At 44.1% G+C, this 22,239-nt stretch overlaps 2 protein-coding genes across 2 annotated transcripts in view; one reads left to right on the top strand and one right to left on the bottom strand.

Annotated features, from left to right (window-relative positions):
- The window catches only part of LOC133476249 (calcium uptake protein 3, mitochondrial-like), a 40,688-nt gene extending 22,444 nt beyond the window's left edge, over nt 1-18,244 (bottom strand). The window contains 4 exon segments of the mRNA XM_061769384.1: nt 5,754-5,785; nt 12,054-12,075; nt 12,077-12,202; nt 17,906-18,244. Of these exon segments, the coding sequence (XP_061625368.1) occupies nt 5,754-5,785; nt 12,054-12,075; nt 12,077-12,202; nt 17,906-18,154 (429 nt within the window). The 5' untranslated portion in view covers nt 18,155-18,244.
- Nucleotides 9,178-11,740, top strand: LOC133476250 (uncharacterized). The gene is made up of 2 exons (XM_061769385.1): nt 9,178-9,994; nt 11,367-11,740. The coding sequence occupies exons 1-2, from the start codon at nt 9,573-9,575 to the stop codon at nt 11,599-11,601; spliced, it is 657 nt and encodes a 218-aa protein (XP_061625369.1). The 5' UTR covers nt 9,178-9,572; the 3' UTR covers nt 11,602-11,740.
- Nucleotides 18,245-22,239: the final 3,995 nt, after the last annotated feature.

Here is a 22,239-nt window from a genome sequence, read left to right as displayed (position 1 = left end):
AACTGTTGCTGTAATAAAGACATTAATCCTTAATGTTCATGAATGATCATGATTAACGTAACATGAATAATGTGTGTTAAGTTACCCGTAGCTCGCTGAATGTGTGTCTTATTTAACTTTCGTGTTACATTTACGGTACGTGGCACTTTGTTATCATGAAACCCTGATTGTGGGTTGTGTGCGATAGTGACATCCCGGTAAGTTTAGCTGTATGCTAACAGACGCTAAGCAAACAGTTACCTGGTGACTTGTCAGTTGCATAAGATACAGTACAAGTGTGAGCTTCTTTACAATTGCTCAATGTGGACCAATTCTTCCCAAGTCAAAAGAGCTCCTGTTTTCCATGTGTGACTCATCAGCACCACAATGCAAAAAAAACATTGATTTTTAAAAAAAAGCATATAATCACTGTAGTGACTCTGACCCAGTTGCCAGAACCCCCCCAATCTTGATAAACTGCATTCTTCCCAGCGGCCCTGCTGTGAGACTGCCTCAAGAAGATGCCTAGTGGACCCTAAACTAATTAACATCTACCCTCAAAGTCTGAACTGCCAAGCATCAAAGGCCCCCAGATGTTTCCACCGGACCACCTGTCTTTGAATAGGAACAATTGCTGGGACAAGGGGACACCCACTGGCGTAGAGAGGAACTGCAAAGTCGAACCGGGGGACTCTCATTTGATGTTTCACCAAGGGATAAATGTCTGATATTTCACGAACTCTGCAGAAATATTCCAAATGTATGCCTTGATGTCTTTGTCAATGTGTCAACTTTACAAGCGCAATTGCGAGATTTTGAGAATTGTTTGTCTTGATTTGACTCAAAGCAGCATGAAATGTGATTTGAACCATAAGCAGTTGATCTGCCAAAACCAAAGTTTAACCAGTCAGTCCGATACGCTTGACCTCTGAGTAAAGAGAGTACAAAGTTGAGGTTGATTTTTAAACCCATTTTATGGGTCAAAAATGAGACAAGATTCAAGCTGATGGGTGTGATCTTCCCGAGGCTTCTCCGTCCCTCTTGCACATGCCCCCCCTCCAGGGTATTTAACTCTTAACTCCCGCCTTCTGGATGCTCTGGTGTTTTTGGCACGTGTGTTTTTCTCTCTTTTGTCTTCCTCTCTTCGTGTTCTGGCTGGCATCTAGCCAGCCACGGCCTGGCCTCAACCACCCCTCACCCCTCCCCTTTCTTTTGTTCGGGCACACGGCTCAGTAACCGCGAAGGCCGGGATGAGAACAGACTCGGCTTCCCAGCCTATCCATGAGCCAACGCTAGGCGATCAGAGCAGCTGCTACTAAGGTACCAGGTATGCTTCCAGCCAAGCATGATCGCTCTAAAACAGCTAGCGAGCCCCTGAAAAGGCAGGAAGAGAAACGGTCATATTCTCCCAACGAGGCGTGACGAACAACAATTTTTCTTCTTCCGCCTCGTTTGTTTTTGTTCCATTTTTGTGTATCTTTTTCTTCTGCAACCAACCCTGTCTCCGTGCTTCTGAGACGCGCCCAGAGAGACTACTCCCAGAGACCATCTGATGTACTTCGTGAGGAGACACTGCAAGTGTTTGCCAGACTGTACAATATTAGTGCCTAATAATATCAGGGAAATTACTAGCTCCAGATAAAATCTCAACTTTGTCCTCCCACTGTTTCCCGTCCGGAATGAATGCGTTAAACGCTCGTGTTTTCAACTTTAATCCAACACACAATGTTCTATTTCCCTTTTCGTACACCTATTTTCCTTCTCTTTATCATTCTTAGTGTTATTTTATTTCTTTAGTTAGACCCCTTTGTGTGTTTCCCTCTAGATCCGTTGTAGATGTCCTTAAATATTCTATACAATTCCACTCTTGGTTGTATTTTGTGTGTGTTCGGAGTTTAAGTAAGCCTCTGTCATCGAGAACTAAAAATTTCACAACGTGTAGCAACCTTCAGATTACGAGACTGATAAAAAGGTTTCTCGTCACTTTCCCTACATTTTATACATATAAAAAGTGATGCGGTGCCCCTTTACGAGACAGATTAGTTTGATTTTAACGATTACATTTAAAATTACGCTAAACCAGAAGTAACGCAGGCGTCGCTTCCAGCTTATTCTTTTCTTGTAAATTTATTACGTTTTCATCCATCCATTTTCTGAGCTGCTTCTCCTCACTAGGGTCGCGGGTGTGCTGGAACCTAACCCAGCTATCAACGGGCAGGAGGCGGGGTACACCCTGAACTGGTTGCCAGCCAATCGCAGGGCACATAGAAACAAACAACCATTCGCACTCACATTCACACCTACGGGCAATTTAGAGTTGTCAATTAACCTACCATGCATGTTTTTGGGATGTGGGAGGAAACCGGAGTGCCCGGAGAAAACGCACCCAGGCACGGGGAGAACATGCAAACTCCACACAGCCGGGGCCGGGGATTGAACCCCGGTCCACAGAACTGTGAGGCAGACGCTCTAACCAGTCGTCCACCGTGTCACCATTACGTTTTCATTTCAACCCATATACGCTACATAACGCTCTGTTTATAGTGTGTAATATCAACCAAAATCCCATGTATTTTACTGCATGGTATGTGGTAAATAACGAGAATTTACAGCGAAGTCTAAGTGTACTGTAATATTCTGTATGTTCCCAGCATGCATTGTGATATTCATGGCTCCACAATGTTTAAGCATAAGCAATAAGCAATAAGCAATAAGACACGCGTATATAACAAGAGACACATGCAACAAAATACGATAATATACGCAAGAGAATGATCATAAAAATCGGTTGTATAGCAATACTGAACACTAACAATACGGCACCATTGCAGAAAAGCATCGATTTATATACTTCTATTATATACAGACCCTTTCCAAAAAAAAATTATATCATGGAAAAGTTTATTTTCATAATTCCATTCAAAAAGTTGAACTATCATAGATTATAGATTCAGGGTCCACAATGTAAACAATTTTAAGTATTTATTTGTTTATTTTTACATAATTTGGGCTTCAAGTTCATAAAACCCACAAAATCGGGAATTTAAAAAATGTTAATACTGTGAAGAAATGAGCCCAGATTTTGCAGGCCATAAATGTTTTAAACTGAGTGTCACACACAAATCATCTACTAAACTCAAAGCACCTGCACAGGTTTCCCCAGGTGTCATCAAATTGCTTCAGTAAGGTTAAATTGTCTCAGTTGGGTTCAACATGGAGAAGACTGCAGACTTGACAACTGGCCAGAAGACCATCATTGATACCCTCCATAAGACGAGTAAGCCACAAAAGTTCATAGCTAAGGAGGCTGGCTGTTCACAGAGTGCTGTATCTAAGGATATCAACGGAAAGTCTAGTGGAAGGACAAAATGTGGCAGGAGAAGATGCACCAGCAAAAGAGATGACCGTGGTTTCAGCAGATTATCAAACACAGAAGATTCAAGAATCTAGCAGAGATCCAGAAAGAGTGGAATGAGGCGGGAGTCACAGCTTCAAAAACCACCACATTCAGACGCATCCGGGAGATGGGCTACAACTGTTGGATTCCTCGGGTCAAGCCACTTCTGAGCCTGAGCCAACGTAGGAAGCGTCTCAACTGGGCTAAGGAGAAGAAGGACTGGACTGTTGTCCAGTGGTCCAAGGTCCTCTTTTCTGATGAAAGTAAAGCGTGCCTTTCATTTGGGAATCAAGGTCCAAGGGTTTGGAGAAAGATGGGTGAAGAACAGAACCCAAGCTGCTTGAGGTCCAGTGTGAAATATCCACAGTCAGTCATGATTTGGGGTGCAATGTCCAGTGCAGGTGTCGGGAAACTCTGCTTTCTTAAATTCAAGGTCACTGCAACTGTCATGAGCGGCAATGCTGTAAGGGCAGATACCAAAAAATAGACTCCAGGTAAGAGGTCCGAACAATTTTAATTAAATGGCAGAGCATGTGATGTCGAGACATACAAAACTAAAGGAACTCACAACCAGAGAGAATCAAAAACAGATAACGCAGGGAGACACGACAAACGGTCCGTGTGGTATAATCGTATTGAGCCTAAATTTGGACAGCGGTCAAAACGGCGGCAAACACGGGGCAAAAACGAGTGAATATTCCGACGCCCACACACTGTCACGGTGCCCCCTAAAAAGGCTGATGATTACAATGCATGACAGGTGCGTCACCGATGTCAACGCCCACCTTTGCTCACCCAGACACTGCAACACAAAGAAAAACAACTTGAAACATGGGGCCATGACAGCAACAGTCTACCAGAATGTTTTAGAGGACTTCATGATTCCTTCTGCTGAGGATCTGTATGCAGATACAGATTTCATCTTCCAGCAGGACCTGGCCCCTGCCCATGCCGCCAGAAGCACCAAAACCTGGTTTGAAGCCCATGTCATCACAGTGCTTGACTGGCTAGCCAACAAGCCAGATCTAAACCCCATTGAGAACCCAGGGGTATTATCAAGAGGAAAATGAGGGGCACCAGACCCAAAAACAAAGAAGAACTGACAGGAAGCATCAAGGAAATCTGGGCTTCCATAACTCCCAGGCAAAGCCACAGGCTCATTGCCTCAATGCCACAGCACATCGAGGCAGTGATTAAAGCAAAGGGATTTCAAACCAAGTATTGATTAACATATCGTTTTGAAAGTACCATATTTTAATTGATTTAATGAGACCCTAATTTCTTTATTTTTTTCTACAAAAATTGAGAATTGTGATTTCTTCACAGTATTCTAATTTTTTGAATTCCTAATTTCGTGGGTTTTATGAGCTGGAAGCCTAAATAATGTAAAAATAAACAAATAAATACTTGAAATTGTTTAAATTGTGGACCCTGAAGCTATAATCTATGAAAGTTTAACTTTTTCAATGGAATTATGGAAATAAATAAACTGTTCCATGCTAATCAAATTTTTTGGAAAGGGTCTATACATATGGATTAAGTAGTCACAGTATGTGTTCATGGGAGGAAGCTCAATGCAGGGGTCAAGAGACAGGAGCCAATTGCTGCTCTTGCAGTGTCACCTGATTCAGGTAAACTAATCTACTAGTATTGCGCAAATAGTGCACAGTACTTTGAACGATTTGCAGCTTGTGTATGATTACAATGTATCAAGTGGTGCCTGACTCCAGAATCCAATTCAGACTATTCCCCTCCCTCTTTTTTAAGTTTTTTTAATTATTTATATATATATATATATAAGTAACTTACTGGCGACACTGATGCCAGTAAGTCATTGTAAAAACCATATAAAACCTCTAACAGTGCAGAATTGGGTGGATTGAGTGAAATTGATTGTAAATTGATTATATTTTGAGGTAACTGAGTTCAAACGGAGTGCAGTTTTGGCTGCAACCAGCAGAGGCGCTGTTGATTCATTCTCAACTCGTTTCTAAAAAAAGAACACCACAGCATCAACTATTGGAAGCTGAGCAACTTCCACTCAGGCCGTCCCTATGGCACAAACGCTCCAGGCATGATTATTGGTCAATGCAGGAGTAGTTCAGAACAATAAGACAGGTAGTCAGGTTCCAATAAAATTAACAGATTAAAAAAAACTGTTGATTAATTGACTGTTGATTTTCCTCATATTGATCAAACAAATGTAGTAAAATGATAATCAGTACTACTGTATATCTCACTATGAACATGATATGAAACTAACATCATCATATACCTTATATGGGAGTTAATTAGGAAGTCTCATAAACAAATTTGAGATTTAAACAGACAACCACATCATGGAGGTAGAAAGAAGCTTTTAGAGTGTGTCTCCCACCTGTTTGGTCAGGGACCTCCAAGTCCTCTTGTCTGCCAGGGAGCCATACAAAAGCGAGAAAAAGAAGAGAAAAGAGAAGGTTTGGGTGGGCTCTGTCAGATACCATCTGTATTATCTACAAATGGGTCTTAATGTGCACGCTACAGTCACAACAACACACGCACGCATTCCCGTACACACACAGACACACACACATACACACACACAAACACAGAGTCACTGTACTATATACAACTGTGATCATCACAGGCCCATCTAAAGTGCCCTGTGTTCGTCTCTGTCGTAGGTGGAATGTCCCAGTAAAAGCACATACTACTTTTGTTCTGTTTTATACAACAAAGTTCATCTTAATTCAACTTCAAAGAGGGCATTAGAGGATGTCGGCTGCTGAGAAGGTATGTGTGGCAGTATCATATGTCAGGACCAGCACAAATGTAAACACCCATACAGGTGCATAGTTTGCATGCAACAACTGCCCACTTAAGCATAGAATTTTAAAAATATATTGTGTGAGGAAAACTGATGAAAAGGGTAGAATCCAAGTAAGTTCCAGAAGTTTGGATGCTATTAGATCTAATAAAGCAAAAATGGGAACAAATGGAATGTTGACTAAAGGGAGGTCTGTGTATGTCAGTGTTAATGTGGTTATGTGTCTGAGTAACATTAACCTCAGACTAAACAAAAGCTGTAAGCCCATCTCTCCTTTGAGGTTGGCCCGGCAAATTTTTTTTGTTTTTTAAACCTGTCCTGTCCAAGCCATGGCCTTGCAGAATGGTGGATCTGTATGCCTTGTGCTAGAACAGTTTTGCTGTGCAACAGGGGAGTTTGAAATACTCCCTCTGCTTATTTATATATATATATATTATTCTGTGTTTATTGAAAATGCAGTCGGACAGAAAGGGGTTTTAGGGGACAGACAAAGGGATAGAGTGGACAAGGGGACTAAGGGTGAGAACCACAGCAGAACAATAGTGAAACAGTTTCGATATTTGAAAACAAGTAACATTACAACAGTCATTTGTAGATTGGGAGTGGCGACACACCCCCGGTAAGGACATGCAATAACTAACAAGATAAGAGAGGACCAAAAAGGGCAGGGCAGGATGTGGGGAAATGAGCAACGCAGTGCTACTGACGAGTGGTGCGGTGGGATTCTTTTTGAGTCTCTAAACACCTGTAAGAACCTGTGAATTGATATGTTAGTATAACCTGTGTTGTTATTAGTTGTCCCAGCACAAGCTATTAAAGCCTATAGCATGTCGATCGAACTTATAAGTGAATGAACACCGTATCACATGCATGTTAGTCAACTGGTGTACGGAGTTGCTGAGCCGGCACATCGAGGAAGGGTGAGCCCCCCCAGACCCATAAGGAGGGGGGGCAAGTCAGCGAGCCCGTCCAGCAGAGGACCCAACCAGGGGGACGCCACCTACCCCCAGGACCCAGGGAGGTCCCGAGCCTGACCGAAGCACCTGTCCCAAAGTGAAGGGCACGGCCACCGGACCACCACCCCCCATGCGCCCCCACACAGCGAGCCCCCCTGCCGCCGCAGGCCCCACCACCCCCGGAGAGCATGGGTGCCCCACCACCAACAGGGCCCAACGCTCGAGCCAGCAGCCACCCAAAAACGGTCATAGCCCGCCAAAGCGAGCCCATGCTAAGCGCCCGTCGTAAGCAAGGATGGGTGAGGGCACGAAGAGAGAGGAGAGGAAGGCGGGGCCCAAAAGAGAGGGGGCGGACCCCCACCACCTCTGCAGCCCGACAAACAAAAGGTGGGTGGGGGGGTGCAGGCCTCAGGAGTCAACCCAAAGAAAAATGTGAAAACCCACCACCCACCCTATTACTATGGTTAACAGGTCCCCCGACTGGCAACCATTATCTCTGTACCCTGATTGTGTGTGGCGGGGTGTAGTGCATTAAAATTGCAGAAACCGGTGGGGGTGAGGCTAGACGGCAATGCTGACCCGCAACCGTCACCACTCACCTCCGCCCCCTCCCTCAGGCCAACCAGCATGTATGTAGTGCATTAAAAACCCGCCGGAGAAAGGCATGGCGGGCCAGGGAGCAGGCCGGAGTGTCCCCGACCCGACCCCGCCACCCCCCCCCCCACAGAAGGGTGTATGATGCATTAAAACTGGAGGACCGGCAGAGCAATGAAGGGGGGGGGGGGACAACCAGACCGGAAACCACCACAGATGTGCATGCACACGGCCCGGCGCCCGCCCCACCTGGTGCCAGTCCCCCAGGGGACCCTGAATGAGATATGAGTGTGCCCAATGTGCAGAGTATGTACAGTGTGAGTACTAAAAATTAGCATAGCGTGTGACGTAAGTGTCATGGGTGTGTGTTATGGTTGTCTTCCCCCTGTCTCGTACACACCTGTTCCTGAGAAAGATGCCATAACATGGACCCAGCAGACTCAGACCCGGTGCGCAAAGCCCTTCAAGCGCAGGGTCAACGCATCTCGAAGCAGGATGAGCAGCTTGCTGCCCTCCACCTTCATCTAAAGGGACTGTCAGAGCATCAGGACACTATGATGAGACAGGTGGCCTCACAGTTTGAAGTTCTAATGAATATGGTTCAGAAGAAGGAACCAGCTGGCACAGCACCCGATGCCGCCACTGTACCACCGTTTCCATGTGAAGCAGCCACCATGCAGCCACCTGCCACATCCGCTGCTGTCTGCCCACAGCTCTCTCGAGCGGAGAGGTTCTCTGGAGATTTTGGGAATATTAAACCGTTCATCACGCAGTGCGAACTCCACTCTGAGCTGCAGGCAGCTGCCTTCCCCATCGAGCGGGCAAAGATAGCTTTTGTTATTTCCCACCTGACTGGTCATGCGTGGGCTACTGCTGAATGGAGCCGCAATTCTGCCGCGTGTCATTCTTGGGCATCTTTTGTATAGACAAGTTTTTCAGTATTCCACACCAGATCGTGAGGCAGCTCGCTCCCTTGTTACCTTACAACAAGGCAAGCGCAGGGTGTCAGATTACGCGATTGAGTTTTGCATTCTAGCAGCTGAGAGTCAGTGGAACAACAGGGCACTACTCGATGCATTTTTTCGAGGACTATCCCCTGCCGTCAAGGATCGTTTGGTCCCACTAGACCTGCCGACCGACTTGGACACTCTCATTGCTCTCGCCATAAAGATCGACAAAAGGCTTTTGGATCGCGAGCTGGACGGAGATCGGCGGAAGGATGCGTCACCGCGCACTTGGAGGACGAGCCTCGGTGACCAGCCAAACGAAGGCAGATCCCCTGTTGCCAGTCTCAATCCACTGGCTAGCGTCACCACGGATGTACCCATGCAACTGGGCAGGTTCCGTCTCTCCCCTGAGGAATGTCAACACCGGCTGAGGGAAGGGCGGTGCTTCTACTGCGGGCAGTTGGCTCATTCCGTGACCAACTGTCACCTCAAAGTTGCCGGTGGCACAAGGGCACGGGAGCGGTGAGTCTAAATATCTTTAATGAAGACCCTACCCAGGTTCTTCCTAAAGTAACACTATGCTCTCCAGATCAAGAGATTCATACATCTTTATTTATTGACTGTGGTTCTGACGCAAATTTACTCAACTCTCTCCTCGTTAGACGTATGCACCTTAGAACCTTTCAAGTAAGACGCCACCGCAATGCTTATGCTGCAGACGGCTGTTTTATGGGCAAGATCACTCACCGCACCCAAACACTCACATGAACATTTCCTGATTCTCACTCAGAATGCATTAGTTTTTCATGTTTTTGACGCTATGAATTATGACCTTATTTTAGAAAACCCTTGGTTAAAATTACATAACCCTCACATTGACTGGTCCTCTGGGCATGTTATGTCATGGGGCAGCAACTGCGCCCAGAACTGTTTCAAGCCTCCATGTAATGTTCAGGTTTATGTTTCCACAGACCCCATCTGAGGATCCTGACTTGTCTCAAGTGCCCACCTGTTACCATGACATTAAAGAAGTTTTTTCCAAGTCCAAAGCCAAATCCCTTCCACCCCACAGACCTTATGCCTGTGCAGTCGACTTGCTGCCTGGAACCACACCTCCACGGGGGAGGTTGTTCTCTCTTTCAGGGCCGGAACACATGGCCATGAAGGAGTATGTGGAAGAATCACTGCCAGCCGGGATCATTCGCCCACCTTCATCCCTTGTGGGAGCAAGATTTTTCGTTGTGGACAAGAAGGACAAGACCCTGCGACCCTGTATCGATTACCGGGGTCTCAATGAAATAATTGTGAAAAACAGGTACCCTCTTCCTCTCATCTCCACCGCCTTTGAGTTCCTGGAGGGAGCCAAGGTTTTCACCAAACTAGACTTGAGAAATGCATATCATCTAGTCAGGATAAGGGAGGGGGAATGAATGGAAAACAGCATTCAACACACCAACAGGATATTATGAGTATTTGGTAATGCCTTTTGGACTAACTAACGCTCCAGCAGTTTTCCAAAACTTTGTCAATGATGTCTTGCGTGACATGTTGAATGTATACGTTTTTGCATATTTGGACGATATTTTTATATTCTCCCCGGATGAGGAGACTCACATCATTCATTTCCGCTCTGTGTTGTAGCAGTTACTGCAGAATGAACTATATGTCATAGGGTTCGCAAATTTCTACAGAAAGTTCATTAGAAATTTCAGTTCAATAGCCTCGCCTTTGCATGATCTGACCTCGCCACACAGACCCTTTGTGTGGAACCCGCTTTGTCAGTCAGCTTTTCAGAAGCTAAAATTGTTGTTTTGTGTTTAGAACTGACCTGGTTCTAAAAATGGTAAGACAGATGCTTTATCGCGTATTTTCCGCGTAGAGAATTCTTTGGCCGACCCTAAAACCATTTTGTCCAAGTCATGTTTCATTTCTGCTTTTGTTTGGGACATTGAAACTGCAGTAAAAGAGGTTCTGAAGAACACTCTTAGCCCTGAAGATTGCCCTGAAAACAGGCTTTATGTGGTCCCGACCTTAAGGGGAAGAGTTTTCCACTGGACTCACACTAACAGGACTGTATGTCACCCAGGCATTGCCAAAACGAAATCTGTGGTCGAACAGCGCTTTTGGTGGCCTAATGTTTGACGAAATATTATCCATTACGTCAATGCTTGCCAGGTATGTGCTGCTAACAAGCCCTCTCATTAACGTCCTTCTGGGGAATTGCGACCCCTGCCAATACCACAACGTCCTTGGTCAGACATTTCCGTAGAGTTTGTGACAGGATTACTGGCCTCTAAAGGAAATACCACCATTCTCACAGTTGTTGACAGGTTCTCTAAGATGGCACACTTCATTGCACTGCCGAAACTCCTGTCAGCTAAAGAAACTGCCGAGCTGATGATAAACCAGGTATTCAAGTTTCATGGTTTTCCAAAGAATGTGGTATCGGATAGGGGCCCCCAATTTGTTTCACAATTTTGGAAGGAATTTTGCAAATTAATAGGTTCAACCGTCAGTCTGTCTTCTGGGTTTCAACCTGAAACCAACGGACAAACTGAGAGGCTGAACCAAGACCTGGAGACTGGGCTCCGATGTCTCACATCACAATTCTCTCCCCTCTGCATCCACTGGTCTATCGCCTTTTCACATTGTGCATGGTTACCAACCATCTCTATTTCCTGCCATAGCCCCAGAATCCACGGTTCCATCTGCATTGGAACCTCGGTGAGACGCTGCAGGAGGACCTGGGAGCGAGCCCGCCAAATGCTGCAACGCCAAGGATGGTCCTACAAGACCACAGCTGACCGTAGGAGGACACCGGCCCCAAACTACAAAGTTGTTCAGCGAGTTTGGCACTCCACCAAGCATCTTCCACTCCGGGTGGAGTCCCGGAAGATCGCTCCCAGGTTCGTTGGGCCCTGAATGGAATTTAATTGAATTGGAGTCGTGCATTTTGGGTCCTGTCCTTTGTTCCTTTAATGACAGTAAGAGGCTAGACTCCTGCGGGTCTGACCCGACCGCCCAGCTACATTATAAATATGATGCCAAAAATTAGGCATCAATTGAGGTCTGGCTTTTATTTTTTCAATTGGATGATGTACCTAGTGATTAATTGACTTAGGGCACTATTAGAGCAGAGGTCACCATTTTAGAGAATACAGTCGATGGAATTTTGTGTTCATGTCTCAATATAAGTTCATTTGATTTATATTTCAAAACAAAAGTGCCCATAAGAATTTATACAAAAACATGCTTTCTTTTACTCATGGAAACATGTGCTGATGTCTACACCATTAGTAACAATTAAAAAGGCCTCAACAGATTAAGCCCCTCCTTCTTTGTGTTTCATGTGTAGAAAACAATGCTATACATACTCCTTGGTTCACTCATGGTGACCTGACTCAATGAAGTTCTGAGGAGTCATGTAGAGCTGCCCTTCATACTCCACAGAGCTGAACATACGGAAACGATGCTCGTGGGACGACATGTGCACGTCTCCTTCCTCAAAGTCCATCGGATGTGCCTGTAGAACAAAACAAAGAAAAAAAATAATACACTTAAATATACATCAGGGTAGATGATTACAATAACAGTATAGGCTCCAGATGGCCAGACCAAAGCTGTATGATTATTATTTGTCACTGTACTACTGCCATTACTCTGTCATAGCAGCCATACCTACAGCCAGGGACTTCTCCTCTTATTTACATATGCCCAAAATATAGAAATAAAATGATTAAACAGCTATTATATATACAGGATATTATCCATTGTTTATTGATGTAGAGAACACAGCCCCACGTACACAAAGCAAGACTAAAACATATTTTGCTGGATCTCAAACATTTTTATTTATTTTTTGTTGTTGTTTTTTGCACACAGCTTCTTTAAATTATAAATAGAGTTAGACCCTTTAGTGCAGTATATCAAGCTTCATTGCAAGGGCACACATTTTTTCAGTATACTTTCAACATGATTAGAACCTCAGAGCAACCAGCCCATCAACTTGATTAGCTGCAGTGCTACGCCACCAGTTTGTGCCGCATGAAGTTATGTAATTAGAAGATAGCTTTCCAAATTTAAACCTGCTTGGCCACAGGGCTCAGTGCAGCAAGGTTTATGCACAGCTCAGCTAACATGCTAATGAGCGTGCCGATCCATTCATGAAGCTTTGATGCTGCCTTCACTGAGGGAGCATAAATATGAGATGAGCGCTCTGCCTCCTTGCAAAAGACAAGCGTGAGAAGGCTGTGGTTTTGACTCTCACTAAGGAATAAAGTTTAAAAAGTGTTGTAAGGCAGTTCACTTCTAAGGCGAAGCTGCAAGGGATAAATACCAATGCAGGAAGGGATGAATACCAATGTAAACTCCCTGTTTTTTGTAAAGTGATGTATTATGCCTGTGTATAGCCACAAACAGCCTTCCTAATACCTAGTTTTCTTCTCTGACCACACAGCAGATGACCCAGGTGTTCTTCCTTTAGGCTACATAATTATCACTGTTCCTTCCAAACATTCAGCTCAAAGCAGATAAAAATCAGATGTAGTTATACAGTACAAGAACAAATGTAGAATACCACTAGGCCATTACACCTACATAAACCGACAATGGAGGCAAATGGCTATAAAAGCTTTCATTCTTCTGGCAAGACTTTCAACATGTCTTAAGCCCCTTTACACTTCCTATCAAAGCCTATGTTTTCCTCTTCCGCTGTTCTGTGAGACAGGCACCGACACGGAATGAAGGGGATAAAGGAGACTCTGCAATATCCCAGTTTCTGAGGGAGTCAGAGGTTAAGAAAAAAGGGGCTAGCAGAACACCAGGAGCCGGGTGTGGAATATAATACCCAAAACTCACTTCTGCAGCTGTATTATGTTGACATCGATTGTTTCTGTCCCACAATAATCTGAATGCGGGAGTCATCACATCCATCCATTCATCCATACATCCAACCATCCTTTCTGTTCAGATTGGGAAGGAGATGGCGCCCATCCCAGCTGACATCAAGGCGAAAGACAGAGTACACCCTGGACTGGTTGCCTGTCAATCACAGAGACAGACAACCATGTAGACTGTCACTGTGAGGCAAGTGAACCACTACAGTGTCAGTCGTCCCCTTAATTATCCCACAAGGGGAAATTCAATTACAGTGCATGGAAAGCACTTTCTCACAAAAGCTCATATTTCAGCTTAAAGATCAACAGGCAATCGCAGAGCTGAGGCATAGTTGTTATTTATTTGCTTTCGTTTAATTATTAAACAGACATGCAAACACCAAAGGCATGAAAAAGGTGACAAAAAAATAAATATTGTAGGGAGGGATCCCCCGGGACCCCGCAGAGAATCTTTATTATTTTAACATAAATTAAGCAATCTGGTAGACTCTGAAGAGTACAATTAGGCAAAATAAACAAATTGTCTTCACGCAGAAAAAGATTTATTTACACCGCTCAAGTACATATTGATGTACAAATTTAGGATTAAAACTAAATTTGCCTCATTTCCTAGCTTTTTTTGTTCTGGCCTCCAAACATGAGCCAGGTCCATCTCCACCTGCACATAATGCCTGCTTCAAGCTGTGCCACATGATTAGCATGCTCCTCTTTAATCACTCTCATTCTGGAAAAGAATTGACTAAAATCATTGTCTGTTTCAATTCATTTTTCACTATTACCAACTTGGCGGCACGGTGGACCTGTGTGGAGTTTGCATGTTCTCCTGCGTGGGTTTTCTCCAGGCCCTCCGGTTTGCCTTCCACATCCCAAAAACATGTGTGGTAGGTTGTTTGAAGACTCTAAATTGTCCGTGGGTGTGAATGTGAGTGCAAATGGTTGTTTGTTTATATGTGCCCTGGCACCCTGTTCAGGGTGTACCCCGCCTTCTGCCTGATGATAGCTGGGATAGGCTCCAGCACTCCCGCGACCCTTGTGAGGATAGGCGGCTCAGAAAATGGACGGATGGATGGATATTACCAACTTCAATGGCTCATCCCAAATGCATCGTCCAGGAAAATATTAAGAACAGTATTTTTCACTTTTTATTGGCCATTTCTGAATTTGAAGTTAGTTCATTCTGTGTTGGGACATAATCCCTAACATCGCTCCGTCGCTTAATACATTTAACGTTAACATCTGTAAACTAATTAGATAATTGTAGCTGCATTTCCTAATTAATACAAGATGTACTTGCGGATCAGCTCTTGTCACCAATGTTACGTGAGCTTCGTGGTTCCGCTGGGACTACAACCAGGGCTATGGCCCGCAGCATCCATCCATCAATTTTTTTTACCACTTATCCTCACTAGGGTCGTGGGCTGCTGGAGCCTATCCCAGCTATCTTTGGGCGGGAGGCGGGGTACACCCTGAACCGGTCGCCAGCCAATTGCATCTCAAGCAAAAATACAAAAGACCAGTGCAACAAATACGACACTGGCTGATCTGATGAGCAAAAATGTTGCTTAAACGTAAGAGTAGCAATAGAGGATGTCCGCTCCAGAGGTCGGTAGAGTAGCCAAATATTGTAATCAAGTAAGAGTACTGCTACTTGACAATAATGTAACTCAAGTAAAAGTAAAAAGTAGTCCTCCTATAAATTACTTGAGTAAGAGTAGAAATTACATAGTGAAATAATTATAAAGTAGTATTAAAAATAGTAACTAGCACTAACAATAAAAAAAACTATAAATAAATAAACAACAAAAACATCTGCGATTTACTACACGGTGTTTTCTCAAGTTATAAGTGTGCTGAAATATCCACGCTTGGGCATACAGTGCCAGACAAATACTACAATACATGAAAGTTGCTGTCTTTGTTCGTCTAAATGTAAACACGAGTCGCACGCCGTGGCCTTCATGGTAACGACGACCTTCCCAACATGGCCACCACGTAAGCACGACCATCAGCCGGGCTGGCTTATCAAGTGTTAATACCTATGCCCAGGATGCCCAATGGAAGACATTGTGTGAGGTCATGTGACTTTCTTGTGTCGTTTGATTGGTGAACTAGACTTAAACATCAGCAGCGCTTAAATTGGATTGGCGCAAACAGTGCCCAATACGGAAGTCGAAGTCGTAGTCTGGTGCACGAAATAGTTGATAAATAAGCAATAAAGCAGCAAATTGATAAATAAAAGTAGCGAGTGACATTTAGATCACTGTAACGGAGTAAAGGTATCGTTACTTCTTAGCAGCAGAAGCTGCTGAAGGGTTTTTTCTGGTCTCGTCAACTCCTGTGACTTATACAAAGCAGGTCCCGAGCGCACAGGCGGAACCTCAGGCCAATGTGCTTGCATATTAGTCTGCTGCGGAGTAATATTCAGAAATTACATCTGTGTGTGGATGGTGGCTGTGTGGAATGGATCTAGCTGCCAGCGTTCAAGGAGTACGAAACCTATGACATCAGCAATTAAACGGTGAATTTTCCCGAAAGACGACTGATTTGCATGTATGATTAAAAAAATTTCAAATAAACAACAATAATCGGTTAATAAACAGTAATCGGAAAATAACATTTTAAAACAGATGGTGCTATAAACTTTATTGCAAAATACATTTTTATCCAATTATTCGATTCATCGATGTAATGAGTGATAGAATAATTGATTCTCAAAAATTCTATAGTGACAGCCCTTCACATTTCACCTAATTGGTTCAAAAATATTTTTTTGATTACCAATAAAATATAGTTCTACACAGCGGTCATCGAATCAGTCCTGTGTTCTTCCATCACAGTCTGGTTTGGTGCTGCTACAAAAAAGCACAAACTCCGACTGCAACGGACAATCAAAACTGCTGAAAGGATTGTCGGTACCCCCCTACCCACCATTGAGGACTTGCACGCTGCCAGAACTAAGACAAGGGCGTGCAAAATCCTCTCGGACCCTCCACACCCCGGTCACCAGCTCTTCCAGTTCCTTCCCTCAGGTAGGCGCTACCGATCAATGCAAACTAGAACTAGTAGACATTCCAACAGCTTCTTCCCTCTTGCGATCAACTTCTTAAACACCTAACCTATAATTCCATTACAACAAGCTCACAATTTTTTTTTGACTGGAGTTCGTTGTCACATTTCTGTGGGGCCAATTATGTACTACTCGTGCACTCACTGTCGTTGTCTCGCCATGCTGCACTATTTGCATATACTGGCCACTCATGCCAGAGTAGCATCTACTCCATTTGCACACTGATTGAGGAGTATCTGCAACATTTGCACAACCGACATTGTCCCAGATTATCGCACTACTCGTCACTTTAAACCGCATATACTCCTTGAAGTCTCAGCACCCCTTGCACAATGGTCATTGCACCGGTCTATTGCAATATTAGTTATTCGAACTGCTCTAAGTGCTAGAGGACTCTGCATCTTTTTGCACAATTGTTTTTTGTCAATGTCTCTGTCTCCAAAGTGTTCTGTAAATTGACTGTCTGTTGTACTAGAGCGGCTCCAACTACCGGAGACAAATTCCTTGTGTGTTTTGGACATACTTGGCAAATAAAGACGATTATGATTCTGATTCTGATATGTGCTGCTCTAGCTATGCCTGTGGCGTTATGGTGACAGGAAAAACAATTCAATGCTCGTCCACTAGATGGCAGAAGGTGCAATAATTAACCTGTGTATCCACTTTTTGAGACATTTTTGTTTGGTGATGTGCCCTGAGATTTTTTTCTAATATAAAATATGTTGCCAATAAAGGCTGGAAAAACTGATTTCAAGTGTTGAATGAACCAAATAATCCTAATATTAATATTTTTGGAATGTTGGTGGAAGAGAAAAGCCACGCAAGCGCGGAAAGAACATGTAAACCCCAAGAATGTCGGAGCCAAGACTCAAAACCCCGAAAGTCAGAACTGCGAGTCAGACGTTCTAACCACTGGTTCACCGTGCTATCGCTGTACTCCTGCATCTCAAATTTCAATTCAGTGCTCTTGTTGCCACTTCAGCACCAGCTCGCTCGGAGAGCGCCATTGCTGCATGTGCGCCCCAGATAGCGAGCAAAGCGTTTGGGAACAGACGGCAGTACATATTGTATACGGCTAACAGGAAACATTTGTGAGGTGCGATGTGACAATAGTCGAGGCTTTCTTTCACAAAGGATGGAGAAAGAAAAAAAAACAAAAACAAAAACGAGGCCCTCCTGGTGACGTAAAGTAAAGATGTGTTATGAAGCCACACAGCCGTCATGTTACCTTGAACAAACAGTAGCGTACCGGTCAGCCACCCACCTTCTCTTTGGCTTCAACGGCTGGGATGGATGGCAGCAAACGGTGGATGCTGCGAGTCCCCATCGTCCTCCTCCAGCCCCTGTCCTCGTAGAAATAAAGCGCCACGGCACCTCCCGTCGCCAGACAAAGGCCGAAGGTGCGACACTTCCGCGCCCTTGCGGCAGTCTGACGCCCGGCCAGCTCGTTTCTTGACACAGAGCACAGGTTGAGCTTCAATGCCAGCGCTGCAACTCTGCGGAAAGCGGCCATTGTTGCTGTTAGTGATGCCGCTAAACTGTTGTAGTTCGGAACTTGGCGGACAGCTTGGAGCTGTCGCGTGACTTGGACTCTATCGCGAGATGTGCCTCATGCGGAAGCTGGTGTCGCGATGAACAGAATTTGTGAAAAATGCTGATTTAAGACCAACCCAGAAACACAAGTCAAGGAATCAGAGTTTATGCTGTAATCATATTTTGCCAGATTCATTAATTAACATGTTGAGGCCACTGGCCATCACATCATAGTGAGTCAGTGGTGAGCGGGCAACACTATCAGAAGCCCTGACCTTCATTTACAACCTAAATTCTAATACGGTATTAGTTCAATGAAATTGTATTACTTTATTCCCAACAGTCTATTCTCTTCTTTTTGGAGCATTTCTCTTTGCTGCACTACTTCCAGTTCATGTTGTACATGATGTTAGATTATTGTTTTGTCCAATCAGATTTCAGCCAGAAGTGCTGGCCAATGTAACAAACTATATTAGCAATGGAATGTTCCTTATTTTTTATATTTTATAGATGTTTCTGTCCTGTTCGGCGGTTAAGTTAAACAGAAAGGATGATCTCTATCCCCTTTATGCTGGTTTTACTGTCCCGCAGTAGAGTTTTTAAGATGCCACTGTGTTTCTTTTTATTCTGATGGATTTTTATTCAAAATTTCAGTCGAACAGAACAAAGTTTTAAAGGACGGAAAAAACAAAAGGGGAGAGACAGTGAAAAGATAACTAAATAATATAGGAAGTGAAGACAACAAAAGACAGGACATTATCTGTAATAAAGATGAGGAAAGTAAATCATTATATGCCTAGTAGGTAGTGGACCCGCCTGTACAACTGAAGTGGGAGTGGCTCTGTAAATTCTAAACATCTTTAGAAGTAGAGTGCAAGTGAGGGGATACCTAGGAAGTTCACATAGTTATGAGTTATTTATCGCAATGAGTGAGTGGCCCCACACCAAGCGAATAAGTCCAAGAGGTGAGTATCTGCGGACACATGCAAGTGATTTGACACCGTCTCGCATGCATAATAATAAGTGACTTGTAATTGATGCGCCTGGACCACGGGGGCTGAGGACCCCACCCCACCCCGCCGAGAGCCGGGGTCGGGCCCAGGAGCCAGCCCGAGAGCAGCCCAGTGGATGGGCCACCACCCACACCAAGGGACCCAGGGTGGTTCACCGGCTCCACCGAGGCGCCCCAAAACCGGCCACCCGAATGAGGCCGCAGCGGCCCAAATTACCCCCAGCCGGGCAGGGCGGAGGAGGAAAGCGCCTAGACCGGGAACCAGCACTGATGTACTGAATCCCAGTCCGACGTCCGCATCCCCCTGACCCTGCACCAGCCCCCCAAGATGTGATTAGTGAAAAAAATACTTTCAGTGAAAGGTGTGAGAGTGTGCTAAGTGAGTGATTAAAATGCATGGCTCCTGCAGGCCACCTCCACCGTACCCCACCAGCAGTCGGAACGAGGAACCAACGTGGACGCCAGTTGGCACCACCCTAGCACCTGCGGAACATGAGCGAATCGGCCACCATCACACATTGGGAGACCGGTACAGTTACCCCCGCCCCCCTCAAAGGCCGGAAGGAGTAAAGGAAATCCTGCCCTCACAGATGCCAGCACCACAAGCACAGGGTCAAGAAGAGAAAATCCCCAATCTGTGCATGTGTTCTTTCACTGTGGAAATCAGTCTAAAGTGTGGGAAAGAGAAAAAGTAAATAAATAAGGAGAAAATAAAACAATTACTACAGTATCAACAACAACAACAAATACAGAAGACTATTACATTTACAATATAATATTGTTATTGTCAGATGACATTCTACCCAGGCAGAGGAATCAAAGATCAAGGTTCAGCATGTTGAAGGGTGACCAGCTATCTCGGTAATTATGGAATTGATTTATTTATTTCTGCAGAGATTTTTTACTAATGCAATATATTCTATGATGAGATTTAACCAGAGATTAATATTGATAGATTGTTTATATTTATTAATATGTGATTATGTCTTTATGAGATTGAAGACGGCTTGATGAGATGACTTGGGTATTTGTAAAGAAGAATGTCATCTGCATTCAAATTGATTTTGTATTCTGCCATTGGCGTGGTTCGATGAATATTGCAAATAGCATTGGTGAAAGTGGGCAGGCACCCTTGTCTGATTCCTCTTTGTAGAGTAAAACTTCAGTTCGTGGTGATTGTCGCTTTTGGCGAGTTGTATTATGCTGCTATCCGATGTATAAATGAGTCTCCAAAGCCAAATTTGCGAAGTACTGGAAACAGGAAAGACCAGTTAACTTTATCGAAAGCTTTCCCTGCGTCAAGTGATATCATGATCGCTTTTAGATTTTTACGCTGCGACCTGCTTATTAAATTTATTCGACGTCTGACATTATTTGTGGAACTTCGACCTTTAATGAAACCTGAAACCTCACAGTTCTGAGGGCCCGGGTTCAAATCCGGCCTCGCCTGTGTGGAGTTTGCATGTTCTCCCCGTGCCTACATGTGTTTTTTTCGGTTACTCCGGTTTCCACCCAGATCCCAAAAACATGCATGGTAGGTTAATTGAAGACTCTAAATTGCCCGTAGGTGTGGATGTGAGTGCCAATGGTTGTTTGTTTATATGTGCCCTGCGATTGGCTGGTGACCAGTCCAGGGTATAACCCCCCTCTCGCCCGAAGATAGCTGGGATAGGCTCCAGTACGCCCGCGACTCTAGTGAGGATAAGCGGTAAGGAAGATGAATCAATGAATGACTTTGATATAATTTCTTTTTCATACACTATAGTTCTGCCAGACCAATCTGACAACAATTTACAACATTAACCTTTAGGCTATTTAGTTATACCCTTATGCAGCCATTCAATCAGTAATTTCTTTGTGTAGGTGGGTACAGGTTGGGCGGGGGGTGGTACCCTCGGGGCCTCCTCCATGCACCTCCTACATACAGAAATAATTCTTACATGGTTGGATTCACTCTGCCCTATGCTATTAAGGAAGCAGTAAACCGAGTAATCGTCTAGGATAGTCATGTGACCATGGGAACGCTTCACTTTGCACCTCATGTGGAATTGTGTCATTGTAGTTGATGTCTTCATTGTGACCAGATCAATAGCTAATATATCAGGATCTGATCAGCCTGGAGGCGATGCTGATCGATCCTTTGGGGGTGAAAGTTATTTTCTGGTCATAAATACTAATGAATCAGGGGAAAGCTAGAGTAAGGATGCACTCCATACACTCAAAGCTTCTGTATCTGGTGTTTTAGATTTAAACACATGCAAACACACACATATACAGCCTAAATAAAATAACAATTCTGTTCCACAATGCCTCTGCCCTTTTGTCGTTTTGGATAAATAGACATGAGTACAAAATTATCTGCTTAGTGATCACATATGGACTCAAAACCATACACATACACATACACACAAAGCACACACTAACTCACTGTCAAGTCATTTATCAAAGCAACTCCCCAGGGAGGGGGGCAGCTGTGTGTGCACATGTGTGTATGGCCACCAAAATCAATACAACATAAAGCTGGAACTTGGGCTCCTCTTTGAGACAAAACTACTTCCTGAAAACAAAGAAAGAGTGTGCATGAACTAAAGATGCAAACTTGGTGTTAAAAATGGCATTTAACCATTCATCGTACCCATGGCTAATTTATAGTCTGTATACGTATGCATGCCCTAGAAAAAAATCACAGCAATTCACTGAGATGTTGACAGGAATACTTTGCTGTACTGTAGTTGATGCTATCATAGGAGCACTTTAACAATGGAATAGTCAGTGCATGGTATTCTGCTCTGCCTCCAAAATAAACTACATTTTCTCAGAAAACAAGTGGTACTCTGCATTTAGGTGAGCTCAAGAAGGACTAAAAAGACATAACGAGCCAAGCTACTCTCAAATACTGAAAACGCCAAAGTTGTATGGAGTTAGCATTGCATATACACTTACTTATTGTATGTATTATTTGTGTAAAACATTCTGATGAACATTCTTTGAAAGTATTAAATAATACATTTAAAACATGCATATTTGCAATACTCCATCCACTTTTACACCTA

Source organism: Phyllopteryx taeniolatus, chromosome 4 (genome assembly GCF_024500385.1).
Source record: "Phyllopteryx taeniolatus isolate TA_2022b chromosome 4, UOR_Ptae_1.2, whole genome shotgun sequence".
Taxonomy (NCBI): Eukaryota; Metazoa; Chordata; class Actinopteri; order Syngnathiformes; family Syngnathidae; genus Phyllopteryx; species Phyllopteryx taeniolatus.
The sequence above is the reverse complement of the archived record's forward strand: the minus strand, read 5'-3'. Positions and strand labels throughout refer to the sequence as shown.